Here is a 24,669-nt window from a genome sequence, read left to right as displayed (position 1 = left end):
CCCATAATTGCTTGTGAAAAACAAGTGCCAACTCTCCATCTAACAAGACCTCAGCGCTTACTTGCCAAAGTATAGAGCTTTGCTTGATAAGAAAAATGTTGACTGTCTGCCTCTGAGTCACTTGCTCTAGATCCATTTGAACATTTGACCCAGCAGGTAGCCTATATACAGATATATACGTTTTAGAAAATGTCAGTATTTATATAGCCTATAAGCTAGTCATTTTATCAAAACTCTATTACAGGTTAAAAAATATATACAAATTCGAAATGTCCATTGGGAAAGCTGCTGTGGATAGATAAAATAAACGGATGAGTGATTTTTTCTGTTAAACTGCAACTATGCATTTCAGTTGATTGATTTCAATAACATAAAAAAAATCACATAATTGGCTTTTTTCAATTAGAAAAAAAAACAGTTGAAATGTCTCTTTTCAATGCTTTTGTTCCTTTTTCAACAGTTGCCAGTCTAATTACCATCATTTCATCAGGTGAGCAAGCTACAATGGGCACAATGTTACATTCTAAACAGTTCATTGGTCAACTCTTGAGTCATACACACACCTTTCAAATTCCATGCATTCACAGTATTGAGAAAAATGTACAGAGCTACAGTACATTGTCTGATGGTGTTACACGATGTTCTGTATTGTTCTAATCATCAACGCTTAGTGCCTACCTTGGACCCGAACTCAAATGTATTGTCCTTTTCGCACCGGGCGCAGTCCGCTTCCGCATTGGCGGCACTTTCCCAATTAGTACACGTCCGCTCATTTTCGCGCAATTCTGACATAAAAAAGCATTTAGAAGAAAAATAATCACGTAACGTCATGAAGCCTCAAGGAAGGCTCAACGCTCCATTCAAATATGTATTGCAGCAACCTCCTATTCCCCATACAGTAAGGACTGCGGACCAGTTGGGAAACACCCCCAAGTAAGAGGCTAAAAAGTGACCCCCCTACTCTCCCTCTCCTGATGGCTAACAGCTGTTCCCAAAACTGCCACATGTAAACCCACATCATATCATCAACACCACCATTATAGCTACTTGAATAAACGAATTGTTCAATAACCCTTGAATATTGCCCTCTAAGGTTAACATGGATATTACATAACATGGCATATGACACTGGGCTATTATGTTTAAGATGACAATACGTCAAATGTACAGAGAAATAATTACAGAATTTACAAAATTACAAAATTTACAGAATTAATCTGGAAGTTACAGGGGGCCTTCCTTTGCTGTAGGCCATATATGTCAACATTACATACGCTTAAAATATTCAGATGATATAAATCTAATCAATATAACCGACTATAAGCTCTTTAAATACTCTCTCTGGGCTAAGTTTTGTTCTCTCTGCTCCCCCTCCTGCTAAGCTGGAACGGTAAGGGACACCACCTTCCAGGAAGACAGCTTGACTGAGTACCCTCCCTGCTTGACCTTCAGTCAGAGGACCACCAGGGAGGAGAGATGAGAACATAGATTTATTTATATATATATATATATATATGTTTTTTTTAAACATTTATTTAACCTTTCTTTAACTAGGCATGAGAACATAGAGAAGCAGCTAATGTTCACTTAGACTTAGAATAGACCACTACACTAATAGGCTACAATAAATACACCCATTGTGTTACTGTAGCTAAATACTTACTGCTCCACAGCCTCTTCCAAGGCTCTACTGTGTTCCTGGAGAGCTAACATCCCGGGTCCGGTTCCCGATAGCATTGGAACTTGGAGTTATGAGTGTTTTGAGGATGCATCATTCCTACAACGGCCAAAGATGGGACATGTGTTTCTCAAAACACGCAGAAAGAACGTTCTGTAACACTTCATTTCAAAGTGTACCATCTGGGTTAACTTAGTTCAGCTGGTAAAAACATGATCAGTAGGTCAACCTCACTGACTGGGATCTAATAAGAGTGTCATCCCAGATGTGGAAAAATACACTGTTTCAAAGCATAGTACATGTAATTACTAGTTTCAAAGCATCTGGAAGTTCCACTTCATTTTTTATTTATTTTATTGAACCTTTATTTAACTAGGCAAGTCATTTAAGAAAAATTCTGATTTACAATGACAGCCTAACCTGGGCCAAATCCTAACCCGGAAGACACTGGGCCAATTGTGCGCCGCGCTATGGGACTCCCAATCACGTCCGGTTGTGATACAGCCTGGAATAGAACCAGGGTCTGTAGTGACACCTCTAGCACTGAGATGCAGTTCCTTAAACCGCTGCACCACTCGGGAGGCCAATTGGCATGGCTGCTCTTGGATCAGCTTTCTTCATTCACATCTTAACTTAACACTATAATTATTCCTCAGTACTGATGACAGATCAGCTTCTAGAGAAATATTATCATAATTTCACAATAAGGTACAGAAATTAAGTGAAACTTCCAGAAGCTTTAAATTGAAGGCCAGGTTGTAAGGGTGGGTAATGTACTGTATGAGTACACATTAATAACAAGTAAGTACCCCTCAAGGTACACTTCATTGTAACTAGCTACATCCTGTGTAACACATAGTAATTTCATTGTACTTAGGCAAACATGACATGCACTATGCTTTGAAACAGTGTGTTTATTCTGATGACCAAGTTCACCCAGATCGTACACTTTATTCTCCATTCACATCTTACCTTAACATTATAATTATTCCTCAGTACTGACGACAGATCAGCTTCTAGAGATATATTATCATCTATATGTCTGCAAATATTCAGGCGGCTTATTTCAATGCTTAGTCTACCCTATAATAATGCAAAAAATCCGATTTGGCACATCATTGAGCACACTACTCATCATGAAATATATTTAGGCAACAATTACAGACAGTAGCCTACAATTAGCAAAGTAGAACTAGATTGGATGAACATGAAAGTGCTTTAAATATGATTGAAATATATAGGACTATGTAGCCTGTGTTTACCTTTTAATGTAGTCATCTCAGTTTGTAACAATTTTCATTTTAGTCATTTAGCAGATGATCTTATCCAGAGCGACTTACAGTTGTGAGTGCATACATTTTCACCCTTTTTCCCTCCTATACTGATCCCCATGGGAATGGAACCCACAACTCTAGCATTGCAAACGCCATGCTCTACCAACTGAGCCACACTGGACTATTGCAAAGACATATGCAACTTTGAATGTGTAGTCAACTTCGTTCTGAAATGATCGTTGGTCACAGAGAAACAGATAAACATCTTGATTCTATGTTTAGCGGAGATCCTCAGTGTATAAATGGATGTGGATGGGCATACAATTATCTAACGATGCACTTAGCTGTTCTACAAGTGGTCTGAGCCCCTTGATAAATAACAAGCGTTTTGAAGTGAAACAGCGTGGATATTTAAAGATGCTCCTACGAAGGTTTTTATGATGAACTTAAAATGCTTTTGGGAAACCGGGCACTCCAACCCTATTCTAGTGCACCTGATTCTAATAATTAGCTGGTTGATAAACTGAATCAGGTTGGTTACAACTGGGGTTGGACAGAGTAACTTTACACGAGCGTAGCTCTCCAGGAACAGGGTTGGAGAGTAAACCTACACGAGGGTAGCTCTCTAGAAACAGGGTTGGAGAGTAAACCTACACGAGGGTAGCTCTCTAGAAACAGGGTAGGAGAGTAAACCTACACGAGGGTAACTCTCTAGAAACAGAGTTGGAGAGTAAACCTACACAAGGGTAACTCTCTAGAAACAGGGTTGGAGAGTAAACCTACACGAGGGTAGCTCTCTAGAAACAGGGTAGGAGAGTAAACCTACACGAGGGTAACTCTCTAGAAACAGGGTTGGAGAGTAAACCTACACGAGGGTAGCTCTCTAGAAACAGGGTTGGAGAGTAAACCTACACGAGGGTAGCCCTCTAGAAACAGAGTTGGAGAGTAAACCTACACGAGGGTAGCTCTCTAGAAACAGGGTAGGAGAGTGAATCTACACGAGGGTAGCTCTCTAGAAACAGGGTAGGAGAGTAAACCTACACGAGGGTAGCCCACCAGGAAAAGAGTTGGAGAGTAAACCTACACGAGGGTAGCTCTCTAGAAACAGGGTAGGAGAGTAAACCTACACGAGGGTAGCTCTCTAGAAACAGGGTTGGAGAGTAAACCTACACGAGGGTAGCCCTCCAGGAACAGAGTTGGAGAGTAAACCTACACGAGGGTAACTCTCTAGAAACAGGGTTGGAGAGTAAACCTTCACGAGGGTAGCTCTCAAGAAACAGGGTAAGAGAGTAAACCTACACGAGGGTAGCTCTCTAGAAACAGTTGGAGAGTAAACCTACACGAGGGTAAACCTCTAGAAACAGGGTTGGAGAGTAAACCTACACAAGGGTAGCCCTCACAGAACAGAGTTGGAGAGTAAACCTACACGAGGGTAGCCCTCCAGGAACAGGGTAGGAGAGTAAACCTACACGAGGGTAGCTCTCTAGAAACAGGGTTGGAGAGTAAACCTACACGAGGGTAGCTCTCTAGAAACAGGGTTGGAGAGTAAACCTACACGAGGGTAGCCCTCTAGAAACAGGGTTGGAGAGTAAACCTACACGAGGGTAGCCCTCTAGAAACAGAGTTGGAGAGTAAGACCACACGAGGGTAGCTCTCTAGAAACAGGGTTGGAGAGTAAACCTACACGAGGGTAGCTCTCTAGAAACAGAGTTGGAGAGTAAACCTACACGAGGGTAGCTCTCTAGAAACAGGATTGGAGAGTAAACCTACACGAGGGTAGCCCTCTAGAAACAGGGTTGGAGAGTAAACCTACACGAGGGTAGCTCTCTAGAAAGAGGGTTGGAGAGTAAACCTACACGAGGGTAACTCTCTAGAAACAGGGTAGGAGGGTAAAACTACACAAGGGTAGCTCTCTAGAAACAGGGTTGGAGAGTAAACCTACACGAGGGTAACTCTATAGAAACAGGGTTGGAGAGTAAACCTACACGAGGGTAACTCTCTAGAAACAGGGTTGGAGAGTAAACCTACACGAGGGTAACTCTCTAGAAACAGGGTAGGAGGGTAAACCTACACGAGGGTAGCCCTCTAGAAACACGGTAGGAGAGTAAACCTACATGAGTTTAGCCCTCCAGGAACAGGGTAGGAGAGTAAACCTACACGAGGGTAACTCTCTAGAAACAGGGTAGGAGAGTAAACCTACACGAGGGTAGCTCTCTAGAAACAGGGTAGGAGAGGAAACCTACACGAGGGTAGCCCTCCAGGAACAGAGTTGGAGAGTAAACCTACATGAGGGTAGCCCTCCAGGAACAGGGTAGGAGAGTAAACCTACACGAGGGTAACTCTCTAGAAACAGGGTTGGAGAATAAACCTACACGAGGGTAGCCCTCTAGAAACAGGGTAGGAGAGTAAACCTACACGAGGGTAACTCTCTAGAAACAGAGTTGGAGAGTAAACCTACACGAGGGTAGCCCTCTAGAAACAGGGTAGGAGAGTAAACCTACACGAGGGTAGCCCTCTAGAAACAGTTGGAGAGTAAACCTACACGAGGGTAGCCCTCTAGAAACAGGGTTGGAGAGTAAACCTACACGAGGGTAGCTCTCTAGAAACAGGGTAGGAGAGTAAACCTACACGAGGGTAGCCCTCCAGGAACAGATTTGGAGAGTAAACCTACACGAAGTTAGCTCTCTAGAAACAGGGTAGGAGAGTAAACCTACACGAGGGTAGCCCTCCAGGAACAGGGTAGGAGAGTAAACCTAAACGAGGGTAGCTCTCTAGAAACAGGGTTGGAGAGTAAACCTAAATGAGGGTAGCCCTCCAGGAACAGAGTTGGAGAGTAAACCTACACGAGGGTAGCTCTCTAGAAACAGGGTAGGAGAGAAAACCTACACGAGGGTAGCTCTCTAGAAACAGGGTAGGAGAGTAAACCTACACGAGGGTAGCCCTCCAGGAACAGAGTTAGAGGGTAAACCTACACGAGGGTAACTCTCTAGAAACAGGGTTGGAGAGTAAACGTACACGAGGGTAGGTCTCTAGAAACAGGGTAGGAGAGTAAATCTACACGAGGGTAGCCCTCTAGAAACAGTTGGAGAGTAAACCTACACGAGGGTAGCCCTCTAGAAGCAGGGTTGTAGAGTAAACCTACACAAGGGTAGCCCTCTAGAAACAGGGTTGGAGAGTAAACCTACACGAGGGTAGCCCTCTAGAAACAGGGTTGGAGAGTAAACCTACACGAGGGTAGCTCTCTAGAAACAGGGTAGGAGAGTAAACCTACACGAGGGTAGCCCTCCAGGAACAGAGTTAGAGGGTAAACCTACACGTGGGTAACTCTCTAGAAACAGGGTTGGAGAGTAAACCTACACGAGGGTAGGTCTCTAGAAACAGGGTAGGAGAGTAAATCTACACGAGGGTAGCCCTCTAGAAACAGTTGGAGAGTAAACCTACACGAGGGTAGCCCTCTAGAAACAGGGTTGGAGAGTAAACCTACACAAGGGTAGCCCTCTAGAAACAGGGTTGGAGAGTAAACCTACACGAGGGTAGCCCTCTAGAAACAGAGTTGGAGAGTAAACCTACACGAGGGTAGCTCTCTAGAAATAGGGTAGGAGCGTAAACCTACACAAGGGTAGCCCCCTTGAAACAGAGTTGGAGAGTAAACCTACACGAGGGTAGCTCTCTAGAAACAGGGTAGGAGAGTAAACCTACACGAGGGTAGCCCCCTTGAAACAGAGTTGGAGGGTAAACCTACATGAAGGTAGCTCTCTAGAAACAGGGTAGGAGAGTAAACCTACACGAGGGTAGCCCTCTAGAAACAGAGTTGGAGAGTAAACCTACACGAGGGTAGCTCTCTAGAAACAGGGTAGGAGAGTAAACCTACACGAGGGTAGCCCTCTAGAAACAGGGTTGGAGAGTAAACCTACACGAGGGTAGCCGTCCAGGAATAGAGTTGGAGAGTAAACCTACACGAGGGTAGCCCTCTAGAAACAGGGTAGGAGAGTAAACCTACACGAGGGTAACCCTCTAGAAACAGAGTTGGAGAGTAAACCTACACCAGGGTAACTCTCTAGAAACAGGGTAGGAGAGTAAACCTACACGAGGGTAGCCCTCTAGAAACAGTTGGAGAGTAAACCTACACGAGGGTAGCCCTCTAGAAACAGGGTTGGAGAGTAAACCTACACAAGGGTAGCCCTCTAGAAACAGGGTTGGAGAGTAAACCTACACGAGGGTAGCCCTCTAGAAACAGAGTTGGAGAGTTAACCTACACGAGGGTAGCTCTCTAGAAAGAGGGTAGGAGAGTAAACCTACACGAGGGTAGCCCCCTTGAAACAGAGTTGGAGAGTAAACCTACACGAGGGTAGCTCTCTAGAAACAGGGTAGCAGAGTAAACCTACACGAGGGTAGCCCCCTTGAAACAGAGTTGGAGAGTAAACCTACACGAGGGTAGCTCTCTAGAAACAGGGTAGGAGAGTAAACCTACACGAGGGTAGCCCTCTAGAAACAGAGTTGGAGAGTAAACCTACACGAGGGTAGCTCTCTAGAAACAGGGTAGGAGAGTAAACCTACACGAGGGTAGCCCTCTAGAAACAGGGTTGGAGAGTAAACCTACACGAGGGTAGCCGTCCAGGAACAGAGTTGGAGAGTAAACCTACACGAGGGTAGCCCTCTAGAAACAGGGTAGGAGAGTAAACCTACACGAGGGTAACCCTCTAGAAACAGAGTTGGAGAGTAAACCTACACGAGGGTAACTCTTTAGAAACAGGGTTGGAGAGTAAACCTACACGAGGGTAGCTCTCTAGAAACAGAGTTGGAGAGTAAACCTACACGAGGGTAGCCCTCTAGAAACAGTTGGAGAGTAAACCTACACGAGGGTAGCTCTCTAGAAACAGGGTAGGAGAGTAAACCTACACGAGGGTAGCCCCCTTGAAACAGAGTAGGAGAGTAAACCTACATGAGGGTAGCTCTCTAGAAACAGGGTAGGAGAGTAAACCTACACGAGGGTAGCCCTCTAGAAACAGAGTTGGAGAGTAAACCTACACGAGGGTAGCTCTCTAGAAACAGGGTAGGAGAGTAAACCTACACGAGGGTAGCCCTCTAGAAACAGTTGGAGAGTAAACCTACACGAGGGTAGCCCTCTAGAAACAGGGTTGGAGAGTAAACCTACACAAGGGTAGCCCTCTAGAAACAGGGTTGGAGAGTAAACCTACACGAGGGTAGCCCTCTAGAAACAGAGTTGGAGAGTTAACCTACACGAGGGTAGCTCTCTAGAAAGAGGGTAGGAGAGTAAACCTACACGAGGGTAGCCCCCTTGAAACAGAGTTGGAGAGTAAACCTACACGAGGGTAGCTCTCTAGAAACAGGGTAGCAGAGTAAACCTACACGAGGGTAGCCCCCTTGAAACAGAGTTGGAGAGTAAACCTACACGAGGGTAGCTCTCTAGAAACAGGGTAGGAGAGTAAACCTACACGAGGGTAGCCCTCTAGAAACAGAGTTGGAGAGTAAACCTACACGAGGGTAGCTCTCTAGAAACAGGGTAGGAGAGTAAACCTACACGAGGGTAGCCCTCTAGAAACAGGGTTGGAGAGTAAACCTACACGAGGGTAGCCGTCCAGGAACAGAGTTGGAGAGTAAACCTACACGAGGGTAGCCCTCTAGAAACAGGGTAGGAGAGTAAACCTACACGAGGGTAACCCTCTAGAAACAGAGTTGGAGAGTAAACCTACACGAGGGTAACTCTTTAGAAACAGGGTTGGAGAGTAAACCTACACGAGGGTAGCTCTCTAGAAACAGAGTTGGAGAGTAAACCTACACGAGGGTAGCCCTCTAGAAACAGTTGGAGAGTAAACCTACACGAGGGTAGCTCTCTAGAAACAGGGTAGGAGAGTAAACGTACACGAGGGTAGCCCCCTTGAAACAGAGTAGGAGAGTAAACCTACATGAGGGTAGCTCTCTAGAAACAGGGTAGGAGAGTAAACCTACACGAGGGTAGCCCTCTAGAAACAGAGTTGGAGAGTAAACCTACACGAGGGTAGCTCTCTAGAAACAGGGTAGGAGAGTAAACCTACACGAGGTTAGCCCTCTAGAAACAGGGTTGGAGAGTAAACCTACACGAGGGTAGCCCTCCAGGAACAGAGTTGGAGAGTAAACCTACACGAGGGTAGCCCTCTAGAAACATGGTAGGAGAGTAAACTTACACGAGGGTAGCCCTCCGGGAACAGAGTTGGAGAGTAAACCTACACGAGGGTAGCTCTCCAGGAACAGAGTTGGAGAGTAAACCTACACGAGGTTAGCTCTCTAGAAACAGGGTAGGATAGTAAACCTACACGAGGGTAGCCCTCCAGGAACAGAGTTGGAGAGTAAACCTACACGAGGGTAGCTCTCTAGAAACAGGGAAGGAGAGTAAACCTACACAAGGGTAGCCCTCTAGAAACAGGGTAGGAGAGTAAACCTACATGAGGGTAGCCCTCCGGGAACAGAGTTGGAGAGTAAACCTACACGAGGGTAGCCCTCTAGAAACAGGGTAGGAGAGTAAACCTACACGAGGGTAGCCCTCCAGGAACAGAGTTGGAGAGTAAACCTACACGAGGGTAGCTCTCTAGAAACAGGGTAGGAGAGTAAACCTACACGAGGGTAGCCCTCTAGAAACGGGGTAGGAGAGTAAACCTACACGAGGGTAGCTATCTAGAAACAGGGTAGGAGGGTAAACCTACACGAGGGTAGCCCCCTTGAAACAGAGTTGGAGAGTAAACCTACACGAGGGTAGCTCTCTAGAAACAGGGTAGGAGAGTAAACCTACACGAGGGTAGCCCCCTTGAAACACAGTTGGAGAGTAAACCTACACGAGGGTAGCTTTCTAGAAACAGGGTAGGATAGTAAACCTACACGAGGGTAGCCCTCTAGAAACAGAGTTGGAGAGTAAACCTACACGAGGGTAGCTCTCTAGAAACAGGTTAGGAGAGTAAACCTACACGAGGGTAGCCCTCTAGAAACAGGGTTGGAGAGTAAACCTACACGAGGGTAGCCCTCCAGGAACAGAGTTGGAGAGTAAACCTACACGAGGGTAGCCCTCTAGAAACAGGGTAGGAGAGTAAACCTACACAAGGGTAACCCTCTAGAAACAGAGTTGGAGAGTAAACCTACACGAGGGTAACTCTCTATAAACAGGCTAGGAGAGTAAACCTACACGAGGGTAGCTCTCTAGAAACAGGGTTGGAGAGTAAACCTACACAAGGGTAGCCCTCTAGAAACAGGGTTGGAGAGTAAACCTACACGAGGGTAGCCCTCTAGAAACAGAGTTGGAGAGTAAACCTACACGAGGGTAGCTCTCTAGAAACAGGGTAGGATAGTAAACCTACACGAGGGTAGCCCTCCAGGAACAGAGTTGGAGAGTAAACCTACACGAGGGTAGCTCTCTAGAAACAGGGTAGGAGAGTAAACCTACACAATGGTAGCCCTCTAGAAACAGGGTAGGAGAGTAAACCTACACGAGGGTAGCTCTCCAGGAACAGAGTTGGAGAGTAAACCTACACGAGGTTAGCTCTCTAGAAACAGGGTAGGATAGTAAATCTACACGAGGGTAGCCCTCCAGGAACAGAGTTGGAGAGTAAACCTACACGAGGGTAGCTCTCTAGAAACAGGGTAGGAGAGTAAACCTACACAAGGGTAGCCCTCTAGAAACAGGGTAGGAGAGTAAACCTACATGAGGGTAGCCCTCCGGGAACAGAGTTGGAGAGTAAACCTACACGAGGGTAGCCCTCTAGAAACAGGGTAGGAGAGTAAACCTACACGAGGGTAGCCCTCCAGGAACAGAGTTGGAGAGTAAACCTACACGAGGGTAGCTCTCTAGAAACAGGGTAGGAGAGTAAACCTACACGAGGGTAGCCCTCTAGAAACAGGGTAGGAGAGTAAACCTACACGAGGGTAGCTATCTAGAAACAGGGTAGGAGGGTAAACCTACACGAGGGTAGCCCCCTTGAAACAGAGTTGGAGAGTAAACCTACACGAGGGTAGCTCTCTAGAAACAGGGTAGGAGAGTAAACCTACACGAGGGTAGCCCCCTTGAAACACAGTTGGAGAGTAAACCTACACGAGGGTAGCTTTCTAGAAACAGGGTAGGAGAGTAAACCTACACGAGGGTAGCCATCTAGAAACAGAGTTGGAGAGTAAACCTACACGAGGGTAGCTCTCTAGAAACAGGTTAGGAGAGTAAACCTACACGAGGGTAGCCCTCTAGAAACAGGGTTGGAGAGTAAACCTACACGAGGGTAGCCGTCCAGGAACAGAGTTGGAGAGTAAACCTACACGAGGGTAGCCCTCTAGAAACAGGGTAGGAGAGTAAACCTACACAAGGGTAACCCTCTAGAAACAGAGTTGGAGAGTAAACCTACACGAGGGTAACTCTCTAGAAACAGGGTAGGAGAGTAAACCTACACGAGGGTAGCTCTCTAGAAACAGGGTTGGAGAGTAAACCTACACAAGGGTAGCCCTCTAGAAACAGGGTTGGAGAGTAAACCTACACGAGGGTAGCCCTCTAGAAACAGAGTTGGAGAGTAAACCTACACGAGGGTAGCTCTCTAGAAACAGGGTAGGATAGTAAACCTACACGAGGGTAGCCCTCCAGGAACAGAGTTGGAGAGTAAACCTACACGAGGGTAGCTCTCTAGAAACAGGGTAGGAGAGTAAACCTACACAAGGGTAGCCCTCTAGAAACAGGGTAGGAGAGTAAACCTACATGAGGGTAGCCCTCCGGGAACAGAGTTGGAGAGTAAATCTACACGAGGGTAGCCCTCTAGAAACAGGGTAGGAGAGTAAACCTACACGAGGGTAGCCCTCCAGGAACAGAGTTGGAGAGTAAACCTACACGAGGGTAGCTCTCTAGAAACAGGGTAGGAGAGTAAACCTACACGAGGGTAGCCCTCTAGAAACAGGGTAGGAGATTAAACCTACACGAGGGTAGCTCTCCAGGAACAGAGTTGGAGAGTAAACCTACACAAGGGTAACCCTCTAGAAACAGAGTTGGAGAGTAAACCTACACGAGGGTAGCCCTCCAGGAACAGAGTTGGAGAGTAAACCTACACGAGGGTAGCCCTCCAGGAACAGAGTTGGAGAGTAAACCTACACGAGGGTAGCCCTCTAGAAACAGGGTTGAAGGGCCCTGGCCTATTCTTTTTAACCTATTTTAAAACATTATTCACTTTCTGAGACCAGGGTGGAAAGTCCAGGCATGGGCTGGGTAGACTAGCATCCAGTAACTCTCTGTACTGAATGACTCACAAGGCTAAGTCAACCACAACATTATCTAACCTCCAGCAGGGCATGAGAAACCTCGGAAAACGTTATCCTGGTCCCTCCCCTCATCTGTAACAGAGCATTCTCAACGTGATGTCATCAGGTCAGAGGAGCGACGGGCCAACAACTTTGGGAGGTGCACTGTGTGGGCCAAGAAGTTTCCTCCCCAACAAAAGGGCTTACCAAGAAAAACTTCAAAAATGACTAATTCGAGACAGAAAGAAGTTGGAGCACTGAACAAAAAAGCCAGAGATTCGTTTATTATTTGTTCAGGCTTTAATCTAGGCATGGGCAACTGGCGGACTGTGGGCCGAGATCAATTTACCCCCTCCCACCCATTTTTCTTTTTTAAATACAAAATAGGAATACAGTCTCGGGGATCATCATCATCACATTAACCAAGCTAGCTAGATATGTTGTTTGCATGCAACCTATTTCCACATGTCTTTTTTTTCATTGTGACAAACTTCGAGATTTTACACATAGGAGCAAGAGTGTGTAAATAAATGTCATGGGTACACAGTGGGTACACAGATATCTGCCATGGTAGTTCCTGAGTTGGGACAGACTAAACAGTCAGTGATCTGTTATCAGCTAGCACCAGCCATACAACAGATCTGTTATCAGCTAGCACCAGCCATACAACAGATCTGTTATCACCTAGCACCAGCCATACAACAGATCTGTTATCAGCTAGCACCAGCCACACAACAGATCTGTTATCAGCTAGCACCAGCCATACAACAGATCTGTTATCAGCTAGCACCAGCCACACAACAGATCTGTTATCAGCTAGCACCAGCCACACAACAGATCTGTTATCAGCTAGCACCAGCCACACAACAGATCTGTTATCAGATAGCACCAGCCACACGACAAATCTGTTATCAGCTAGCACCAGCCACACAACAGATCTGTTATCAGATAGCACCAGCCACACAACAGATCTGTTATCAGATAGCACCAGCCACACGACAGATCTGTTATCAGCTAGCACCAGCCACACAACAGATCTGCTATCAGCTAGCACCAGCTACACAACAGATCTGTTATCAGCTATCACCAGCCACACGACAGATCTGTTATCAGCTTGCACCAGCCACACAACAGATCTGTTATCAGCTAGCACCAGCCGCACAACTAGCAATGTGAAGATTTCTGCCCAAAGAGAAAACAAAAGATATGTCCCAAACAGATGAACTGTGGTGATGATAGTAGAATAGACGACTGTTGTCTCCCTGTATCTCTTGATACTCATACCCTGATCTTTTAGTACAAACTATCTGATTTAAAAAATCAGTTTCCCTGTTGCTGTTTATGTTTTTTCAGTCAGCGACCCTCATCCCTTCCTCATCCATAACGACTGTAACTTAATCAAATTGAATGTGTATCGTAATAAAGATAATAACTTTATTTGTGAAGTGCTTTTCAAACATTATGCTCATACGGAAAGCCCTTCCCAGGAGACGTATTTCCTGCTTCCTTTGAAAGGTGCTGCAGTTTAACAGGCATGAATACAAGTACTATACATGCTTTACGTCTCCTGTTTATCTGAGCATTTCAGAGTGCTGTTAAACAAACTGTCAACTATCCTCTATGTAACCTTTACTAAGGTGTACGTGTAACTACTAATATTGTCATTACCTCTTGACCAAATGGCTTGTGTCTGAAATAACCTCTCCAAAATGTTTGCTTAGGTCACGACTCACCATTCAATAACATAGCAGTATTGACTGGGATATGTACAAGCTGTTTAAACACTGATTTCCACTGTCCGTGAGAATGACCGTGTAGGCAATGGCCGTAACACATAACATGTGCTGTTCTCTCTTTGCTTTGGTTAACTGCTGTTCTCTGTAGGTTGCATGAGAGCAGACAGGAAGCTGCTTTCATATCCTGACCTTCATATGGCTGTGGCCTTTATCTATCTGTGTCTGTCAGCTCTTCCTGCTGGACCAGATCAAAAGGTAAAGAGCAAAGCTGTCTCTTCTACTTAACATTTTTGCAAATCCAAGTTTGATGTTTAGTTGAAATTAGTAGGTATACCCCTGCCTTTAATAGTCTAAAAAGAGACACTTTAATTTTGTTCTAAATGAAACGGGTGAAGGGATGGTGAGTGGGTGAGAGGGAGAGACATACAGGGGTACAAGAGATAGAGCTCTGTACTTCCTTCCCTCAGAATGATTCTTAAATATTAATCTAGAATTGGCATTGGCTGAGATAGTGCATTAAAGCACAGCTAAAATATTGATAGGTGGCTGAGCCTCTTCATCTACACCGTACAGTACCATGGAATAAAACCTTTAATCTTCAGCCCAGTCCAGAGTAAAAACCAGGTATCCAGACACTGTTGTAGAACGCTATAGAAAGCTATATTCACTGCTCTTTGACAACACTTTTGATTTGATTACCCTGTGGAGCACCATTCAGGCATCCAGGAAGCGACTGCTACTTAAAAAAGCTTGACTCAACAACCTGGATAAAGATCATATGAGCTCAATCCATTTTCCTAAATAATAGCATTGTTGACATCTCTACTCCATAATGACTCCCAAGCCTAATGGTGCAACGACACAATCATTCCAGCAGACGGCACAATGAGTCCAGAGTGAGGGGGCTTGATATGACGTGGACATTGCCACGGATTGGCACAATGACTTGGGTCTCATTGCTATATTTGTCTGCAGATGGTGTCTAGCCAGTATAGTCTTTCTATATTGTGTTCTATTTGTGCACAATTTGTCCACACAATTTCATTAATCAGTTTATATTCAAGAACTTTATCATGAGGAGTGGCATAATTTAATGCATTAGAAAGGGTATAAAAGTGTCTAAGCAGCGCTCGGAGGATCAAAGTCAGTGTCCAGTGGCTCACCCTGCAGTTCAGTTAGTGTATTATGTCCATTTATCCTCTTATTCAATCAATAGATGAATGAGAAAGACAGTGATGCACTGCACCAGTAGATCACTGATCTTACATTAACCCTGGCATAGCTAACAGGATTGTTTTGGCATCAGCAAGGCAAGGCAAGGCAAAGCAGCTCCATTAACAGTAGCAGTAAAACAGTAATGGTTCTGAAATGCATCAGTGAGTCCATCTGAAACTGGAACCCTGTAGCTATATCCCTGTGGAAATGTCCTCTGTCCAACCACTGGGCTGGAAAAGAAGAGCAACACAGCAGTCTCCTTGAGTCAGACTAGACCTCAGACAGTACAGGAGAGTTCCCTTACCTAACATCCACATCATAGGGACACACAGCTTGTAAATATCGGGGTTTTATGTTTTTGTTACATTGTATTTGTAAATGTTGTATGATTGGTGTACATGCAGGGCTTCCATGGAAAAGATGTATTGGTCTCAATGGCATTTCCTTGTTAAAATAAAAAAGTATATATATCAAATAAATAAACCTAGCCCTGATATGGCTAATGGAGGCTGCCTGCCTTTTTTATTTTTCATTTAATTAGGCAAATCAGTTAAGAACAAATTCTTATTTACAATGATGGCCTAGGAACATTGGGTTAACTGCTTTGTTCAGGGAGCAGAATGACAGATGTTTACTTTGTCAGCTCAGAGATTCGATCTAGCAACCTTTCGGGTGACTGGCCCAACACTCTAACCTCTAGGCTACCTGCCACCCCCTTCTTTGAGTGATATACATCATGTAGTAGACTCTTTGATACAAAAGCATACATTGTTGGTATGGGTGGCCCCAGTGGGAATTGAGTGATGACATAACATCATTGCCATGATACAGAGACGGTTCACATGCCCCCAGGGCTACAGTCATATCATTAGTTACTGGTCTGTTTATCAGACATGCCCCCAGGGCTACAGTCATATCATTAGTTACTGGTCTGTTTATCAGACATGCCCCCAGGGCTACAGTCATATCATTAGTTACTTTTCTGTTTATTAGACATGCCCCCAGGGCTACAGTCATATCATTAGTTACTGGTCTGTTTATCAGACATGCTGCCAGGGCTATAGTCATATCATTAGTTACTGGTCTGTTTATCAGACATGCCCCCAGGGCTGCAGTCATATCTTTAGTTACTGGTCTGTTTATCAGACATGCCCTCAGGGCTACAGTCATATCATTAGTTACTGGTCTGTTTATTAGTCATGTATGTGGAGGTGATACTGTAGGGGTTGTCTTCTTGATCCTGTCAAATATACCTTTACTAGTGACCCCTCCAGTGATGGAGGCCTCCCATATTGTCCACAGCTTGCATAAATTATCTATTTTTCAAGAGATTTTGTGTGTGTGTGTGTGTGTGTGTGTGTGTGTGTGTGTGTGTGTGTGTGTGTGTGTGTGTGTGTGTGTGTGTGTGTGTGTGCGTGTGCGTGTGCGTGTGCGTGTGCGTGTGCGTGTGTGTGTGTGTGTGTGCGTGCGTGCGTGTGTGCGTGCATAGGGCCTCCTCTGTTCAAATGTGGCCCCAGACTCGTCTTGGCCTTAGTGAGGATATAGAGTAGAGTACCCCTCCCTCTTCACTGAGCCGTGGCGCATAAAGTCTTGACCCCGAGAAGTGGTCCTACTAAACTATAATCCCTGCAGGGCTTTTTGAAGGCCCTGCCAACCAGGCCCAGACCCAATCACTCTGCACATGCTTTATGTGGGTCAGGAAGGCATTGCACTAGGCTGGCCAGGAAAGCAGGGACTGACTGTGGAGAAGTGTCCAATGTATGAAGGACAGATAAATTGAAGGCAGACTGTTCATTTCTAAGAGGACCAGTATTAGATGACTAAAGGCAAATACACCTACTGTACTATACGCGTTCCCTTACGGGTGTGTAGATGCTTAAGGGGGGGGGGGGGGGGGGTCTATTTCCTAGCATGTGCAAATATTTTTCACCGTTGCCATGGGAATGACATTGCCAGAAGAGCAAACTGAAACAATGGATTAGCTAACATGTAGGAATCCATTCTATGTCTTAACTGGTTAGCACATTCTTTAAATGCATCTCTCTGGGCAGTTTCTGAATAGTACTGCATTTTAAACAGCATTATATTTGCATTCTGTGTGGTAATATAACTGAGGATTGTGTTTGTTGTTCATCAGAAACAAACACCATTAACTATGAAATAACTGATTGCATTCTAATGACCTCAATCAATTTAAATTGTAATGACCTCCTGCAAGTCATTGTGCCGCGATTATTGATAGCCACTCAGAAACCATCAAACATGTCTGCCATAGAGGGATTCAGAGAGGATTTCTATCAATAGGTACGAGCCGGAGACATCCAGCTCCCAGTCGCCCACTACACCGTTTCATGTTTGCATACAGAACAATCTGCTTAATAGGTCAATATGAAGCCACTTCATCCTCCACACACACAGCCACATACAGCTACACACACACAGAGCTACACACACGTATACACACACGCTCACTACCGCACACTGATACACAATGCACAGCCGAACAGTGGGTCAGAGGAGGAGGGTTGCCATGGCAGCACATCCTGATCCATGTGCCGCATGATGAGAGGCGTGTTGCTGCACCAGCCTTCCTTTCCCCTTATCTTTCCTGAACTGCTTTCTCTCACTCACACACACACACACACACACACACACACACACACACACACACACACACACACACACACACACACACACACACACACACACACACACACACACACACACACACACACACACACACACACACACACACACACACACACACACACACACACACCTAGCTGGCTATGGTCCACCAGCCCTGCACCACCACGATCCCACACACATTACATTACCTAACCCTACCGCACAATGGAAAAGAGTGTGTGTGTGTGTGTGTGGGGGGGGCATAGGTAGCCTTATATTTAGACTAACACAGTACTCCCGTTCCACACAATAATCTAGGCTACTCATTGATGCCGGTAGGCACTGCCATAATCGATACCTTGCCGTGCAGTCAAGTGCTTTACAGTTGGTTCTGTAAACAGGGCAGAATCTGAATCCAAATAAAATGCTGACAGTCATTAGTTTTCTGTCTGAAAGTCTAAATAAGCTTTCAGTAATGTTTTGAGTTAATCAACGTCTGCCAGGAAAAGAGAGTAAATCCCTTGGTCGTGATAAACAGAGAGCATTCTGGGTGGGCCTCCTTTAGAAAATCTCCATGTTTGCATGTTCTGTTTAAAGCGTTAAACCATTCGTTCCATCAACCAAAGAACGAATGACCAAACAGATTATTCTCCTTTGAAACGAAGCGATTGGACATGGGAAAGTGCCCATCAGGTTGCAACAGAACGCTGATGGCGCTACTTGGTGGGTCCAAGTGTGTAACCATAATTGACAGAGGGGTGCACCACGTAAATCTATGTTTGTAAAGATGGCATTGAATAGTGGGACATTGATCACTTCTTTATCGGCTTTGGAAAATAAAAACAAACACATATTCAGTAATAATGTCATTATTTATGTGTAACTCAATAAGTGGAATATGATTCACGGAGACCAAAACATGTGGAAACTGTTTCAAATGGCTGCTAATACTATAATACGATACTGGTAATGGTTAAACCATCATAAGCCTCCATTATTATGTGGTGTGAAGAGGATAACTATTCTGTCATTATAAAGACATTATGATTGTACCATACAGATTCCTACAGGCTTAGTAAAGAGAAAGCATCACATTGGAGCCTAGTTCAGATGGAAATGTATTTTGTAGAACATAGAGTACCTTCCCTGTCATGGGGAATAATAGAGCCTGTCAGCTCTATGCATCATATTTCTATCTGAACGTTTCACCCGTTCTGAACACACCCCTGTGTGTTACACCCTTCCCTTCCACCGCTCTCTGTCCTCATCACTCAGGGGAACATCAGTCAGCAAAGTGTAGACCAGCTGTAGATATCACACAGCCATCAGTCAGTAAAGTGTAGACCAGCTGTAGATATCACACAGCCATCAGTCAGTAAAGTGTAGACCAGCTGTAGATATCACACAGCCATCAGTCAGTAAAGTGTAGACCAGCTGTAGATATCACACAGCCATCAGTCAGTAAAGTGTAGACCAGCTGTAGATATCACACAGCCATCAGTCAGTAAAGTGTAGACCAGCTGTAGATATCACACAGCCATCAGTCAGTAAAGTGTAGACCAGCTGTAGATATCACACAGCCATCAGTCAGTAAAGTGTAGACCAGCTGTAGATATCACACAGCCATCAGTCAGTAAAGTGTAGACCAGCTGTAGATATCACACAGCCATCAGTCAGTAAAGTGTAGATCAGCTGTAGATATCACACAGCCATCAGTCAGTAAAGTGTAGACCAGCTGTAGATATCACACAGCCATCAGTCAGTAAAGTGTAGACCAGCTGTAGATATCACACAGCCATCAGTCAGTAAAGTGTAGATCAGCTGTAGATATCACACAGCCATCAGTCAGTACATTAAGGTACAGTAGTTAGTGTAGCAGTAATCAATAGCCATTAGGCCACCAGCAATGTGCTGTAGGTCCAGTGCGCTCCCTAGAACCCAATACCCAGAGAGACCATCTGGATTGATAGCATGTAAACTATAGATACAAAAGTTCATACACACCATCAAATTAAGCTCACAGAACCGGACCACAGAGTGCTGAAGTGCATAGCACCAAAAAGTGTCTGTGAAGGGATGCAAACTGAAATATAACACATTTCAACTCTATATCTGATATGGTACAGCTGTCTTCTTTTTTTAAGACCATAACCATGTGTGTGAAGTGTATACTTTTCTTTAAAAGTAGATTTGTTTAAGACTACCAAGAAACACTCTGTGTGATCCTAATTTAGCTCATTGCAATAAAAGGTTAACATCCTTACAGCCAACCAGGAATCAGAACACAGAACCACCAGAATAATAGATGTGAAAATTATCAACATTCCCATGTTACCCATGAAAGTCAAAATTCCCTTTGGATATGATTGACATTATTACTATAGCTTCGATTCAGATAAAGAAGACTATACTAGGGATGATGGTGTAAGAGCTGGATAAATGTTCCCTCTCCCCACCATCACATTGGAGCTGGTTGCTATGGTGACGCAAGAGAGCATTGCAGAAATTATCTATTTTCAAGAGATGGGTAGAGGCTAATGGTTTCCAATGAGCTCAACTGTGTGTGTGTGTGTGTGTGTGTGTGTGTGTGTGTGTGTGTGTGTGTGTGTGTGTGTGTGTGTGTGTGTGTGTGTGTGTGTGTGTGTGTGTGTGTGTGTGTGTGTGTGTGTGTGTGTGTGTGTGTGTGTGTGTGTGTGTGTGTGTGTGTGTGTGTGTGTGTCTCTTTCAGTTGGAAGAGCATGGAGCTTGCAACGCCAAGGTTGTGGGTTTGGTTCCCTTGGGAGACCAGTATGAAACTTTGGAAATGTATAAGACTGTCTGCTAAATAACTAAAATGCCCATAGTCCTGGGTATGGACTGACCTTGAAATAGGTGGCACAACACAGGAAGTATAGGGTTTCTCATCATGGTCACCTTGAAATACTCACCTACTGATTATTATTTAATTTTTGTTTAACCTTTATTTAGTGATTGAGGACATGGGTGGCCCAATGCTGAGCACTCACTATCAAGTATTTCTTAAATCATCAGACATACTATCTCATTCTCACACTCTATTTTACTTCAATCTGCCCAAGAAGCTGCAGATTAAATCCCAGTGCATGTGGAGCAGAGATAAAGCTGCTCACATCACACCAGAGAACTGGCCTGGATTCCCTCAGCCTCTCTCAGCCTTTCCTTTCCCTGCCTACTGACTGTCAACTAGGGAGAGGGAATTAAAGAGAGGATGTGACATAAAGAAAATGAGGAGAGAGAGAGAGATGGATGGGGGAGAGTGAGAGGGAGAGAGAGAGAGAGATGGATGGGGGAGAATGAGAGGGAGAGAGAGAGAGAGAGAGAGAGAGAGAGAGAGAGAGAGAGAGAGAGAGAGAGATGGATGGATGGATGGATGGATGGATGAGGGTGAGAATGAGAGGGAGAGAGAGAGATGGATGGGGGAGAATGAAAGGGAGAGAGAGATGGATGGGGGGTACGAGGGGGAATTCTAAGAGGGAGAGAGAGAGAGAGAGAGAGAGAGAGAGAGAGAGAGAGAGAGAGAGAGAATGAGAGAGTTTTGAGTTTGAAAGAGAGTGAGAAAGAGAGATTAAAGGAGAGAAAGCTGCAGCTGGCAGACAGATCACCTGAGAGACAGAACACCTGACAGCCTGACACAGTCTGACACACCTTGACATCGTGACACACCCTGACCTAGGATCTGACTGATGCCGTACCATGGCATTGATCGTTAGGCTACTGTTACTAATGGGCAGTTAGTATTAGTAAGTTAGTGGGTTATGACTATGTTAAAAATGTAGGGGAGTACTTTAAACCAATGTCATACTCTATGTCAGTACTTTTTGCTTATGTTTTTTTGGTAGCACCAAGGGACTTGCTAAAACACATTTAGTGGAGGGGCAGGCAGTGATTGGCTCTGTGTGTGTGTTTGTGTAAGTCACACCGTCCTCGGTTTCTGCAGTGGGATGTGGTTGTGAATGAATGAATGCCCACAGCTGTCTGTGACATGGCCAGCTCTGCAGGAGGCATGTAATGAATGTCATTACTGCACAACTCAGACGTGATCTGCACTCATTTAGACCCATTTAGAGATCCAGCTCTGGTTTCCTGCCAATCGGCCATCTTGGTTTACTATCGCTATAAAATGGAAGATTCCGTCAAAAACAGGTCAGGCAAAATGTCTGGTTTTAGCACATAATTTCCCTAGTTTATGGAATGGCTAAGAAAAGAGATTAAATAGTGAAGCTGAAAGTTTGGAATTACTCTAGATTCTAGACTATTTTTTAAGCCTTGTGTTTGCACATGTGTTTATTCACTAGTTGCCATATCCACCCAAAAACAAACAACCACAGCATGTTTCATAGAACAATGAGTTTCAGCCAGAGGGGGATCCACATTAGTAAAACCAGATAACTCATCTGAGAATAATAGCTGATGATTCACATGCAAGTCGATACTCATCACAGATACCCTAAAGGAATACTGCAGGACTTTATTGTCCGGGTACTCTCTACCCAGCTGAAAGGTTTTAACAAAATCCAGATACGTCTCAGCAGAATCAGCCTGAGATGGTTGCTGCATGAAGCATGAAGCCCTGACAGATCCATGAAGCCCTGACAGACCCATGAAGCCCTGAAAGACCCATGAAGCCCTGACAGACCCATGAAGCCCTGACAGTTCCATGAAGCCCTGACAGATCCATGAAGCCCTGACAGACCCATGAAGCCCTGACAGACCCATGAAGCCCTGACAGACCCATGAAGCACTGACAGACCCATGAAGCCCTGACAGATCCATGAAGCCCTGACAGATCCATCCAGGAACAAAAGTTACACTAGACAGACTGCTGAGGACAGCACTATGAGAGGGCTACTCCAAGCACAAGTGCCAACTCAAAGCCATTTTTTACCCACAAAAATGGTTGACGATTGCTTTATGACATACTGTATGTTGTAGGATCGATTTGGTCCAAAGAACAAGTGACCACAACTATCCTTAGTATTCACAAGGACTACATTAAAGATCATTTAACAGTAGGATGCAAAGTGAGTGTTACTGCAGAACTGTTACTGCAGCCTTCACAACAACCAGAGTAGGAGAACCCCCACCACACCCACACCCACACCCACGACCAGAGTAGGAGAACCCCCACCACACCCACACCCACACCCACGACCAGAGTAGGAGAACCCCCACCACACCCACACCCACACCCACGACCAGAGTAGGAGAACCCCCACCACACCCACACCCACGACCAGAGTAGGAGAACCCCCACCACACCCACACCCACGACCAGAGTAGGAGAACCCCCACCACACCCACACCCACACCCACGACCAGAGTAGGAGAACCCCCACCACACCCACGACCAGAGTAGGAGAACACCCACCACACCCACACCCACGACCAGAGTAGGAGAACCCCCACCACACCCACACCCACGACCAGAGTAGGAGAACCCCCACCACACCCACACCCACGACCAGAGTAGGAGAACCCCCACCACACCCACACCCACACCCACGACCAGAGTAGGAGAACCCCCACCACACCCACACCCACGACCAGAGTAGGAGAACCCCCACCACACCCACACCCACGACCAGAGTAGGAGAACCCCCACCACACCCACACCCACACCCACGACCAGAGTAGGAGAACCCCCACCACACCCACACCCACACCCACGACCAGAGTAGGAGAACCCCCACCACACCCACACCCACGACCAGAGTAGGAGAACCCCCACCACACCCACACCCACACCCACGACCAGAGTAGGAGAACCCCCACCACACCCACACCCACGACCAGAATAGGAGAACCCCCCCCCACACCTACGACCAGAGTAGGAGAACTCCCACCACACCCACACCCACGACCAGAGTAGGAGAACCCCCACCACACCCACGACCAGAGTAGGAGAACCCCCACCACACCCACACCCACGACCAGAGTAGGAGAACCCCCACCACACCCATACCCACGACCAGAGTAGGAGAACACCCACCACACCCACATCCACGACCAAAGTAGGAGAACCCCCCCACACCCACACCCACGACCAGAGTAGGAGACCCCCACCTTACCCACACCCACGACCAGAGTAGGAGAACCCCCCCTCACACCCACACCCATGACCAGAGTAGGAGAACCCCCACCACACCCACCCCCACACCCACGACCAGAGTAGGAGAACCCCCCACCACACCCACAACCAGAGTAGGAGAACCCTCCCATCCACACCCACTACCACGACCAGAGTAGGATAACCCCCCCCCCCCCCACACCCACACCCGCGACCAGAGTAGGAAACCCCCCCCCACACCCATGACCAGAGTAGGAGAAGACCCCCCCCACACCCACGACCAGAGTAGGAGAACACCCCCCCCACACCGATGACCAGAGTAGGAGAACCCCCCCACACCCACGACCAGAGTAGGAGAACCCCCCCACACCCATAACCAGAGTAGGAGAACACCCCCCCCCCCCCACACCCACGACCAGAGTAGGAGAACACCCCTCCACACCCACGACCAGAGTAGGAGAACCCCCCACACCCACGACCAGAGTAGGAGGATCCCCCCCCCCCACACACACCCAAGACCAGAGTAGGAGAACCCCCCCCACACACACCCAAGACCAGAGTAGGTGAACCCCCCCCCACACCCACAACCAGAGTAGAAGAACCCCCCCTACACCCACAACCAGAGTAGGAGAACCCCCCCCCACACCCAAGACCAGAGTAGGAGAACCCCCCCACACCCATGACCAGAGTAGGAGAACCCCCCCCACACCCATGACCAGATTAGAAGAACCCCCCCACACCCATGACCGGAGTAGGAGAACCCCCCCCACACCCATGACCAGATTAGAAGAACCCCCC

At 46.1% G+C, this 24,669-nt stretch overlaps 1 protein-coding gene across 12 annotated transcripts in view; it reads right to left on the bottom strand.

The window, feature by feature from the left end:
• LOC129851436 (neuron navigator 1-like) overlaps positions 1-24,669 on the bottom strand; it is a 151,330-nt gene that overhangs the window by 55,759 nt on the left and 70,902 nt on the right. The window contains exon 1 of one of the 12 annotated variants that reach the window (XM_055917973.1): positions 679-909. The exons of the other annotated variants lie outside the window; for them this stretch is intronic. Within the exon in view, the coding sequence (XP_055773948.1) occupies positions 679-773 (95 nt within the window). The 5' untranslated portion in view covers positions 774-909. Of the gene's footprint in view, positions 1-678; positions 910-24,669 lie in introns of those variants that run through there. 12 annotated transcript variants of the gene reach the window in all.

The sequence above is a fragment of the Salvelinus fontinalis genome, chromosome 3 (genome assembly GCF_029448725.1).
Source record: "Salvelinus fontinalis isolate EN_2023a chromosome 3, ASM2944872v1, whole genome shotgun sequence".
NCBI lineage: Eukaryota > Metazoa > Chordata > Actinopteri > Salmoniformes > Salmonidae > Salvelinus > Salvelinus fontinalis.
Note: the sequence above shows the minus strand (reverse complement) of the source record. Positions and strands in the feature narration are given on the sequence as shown.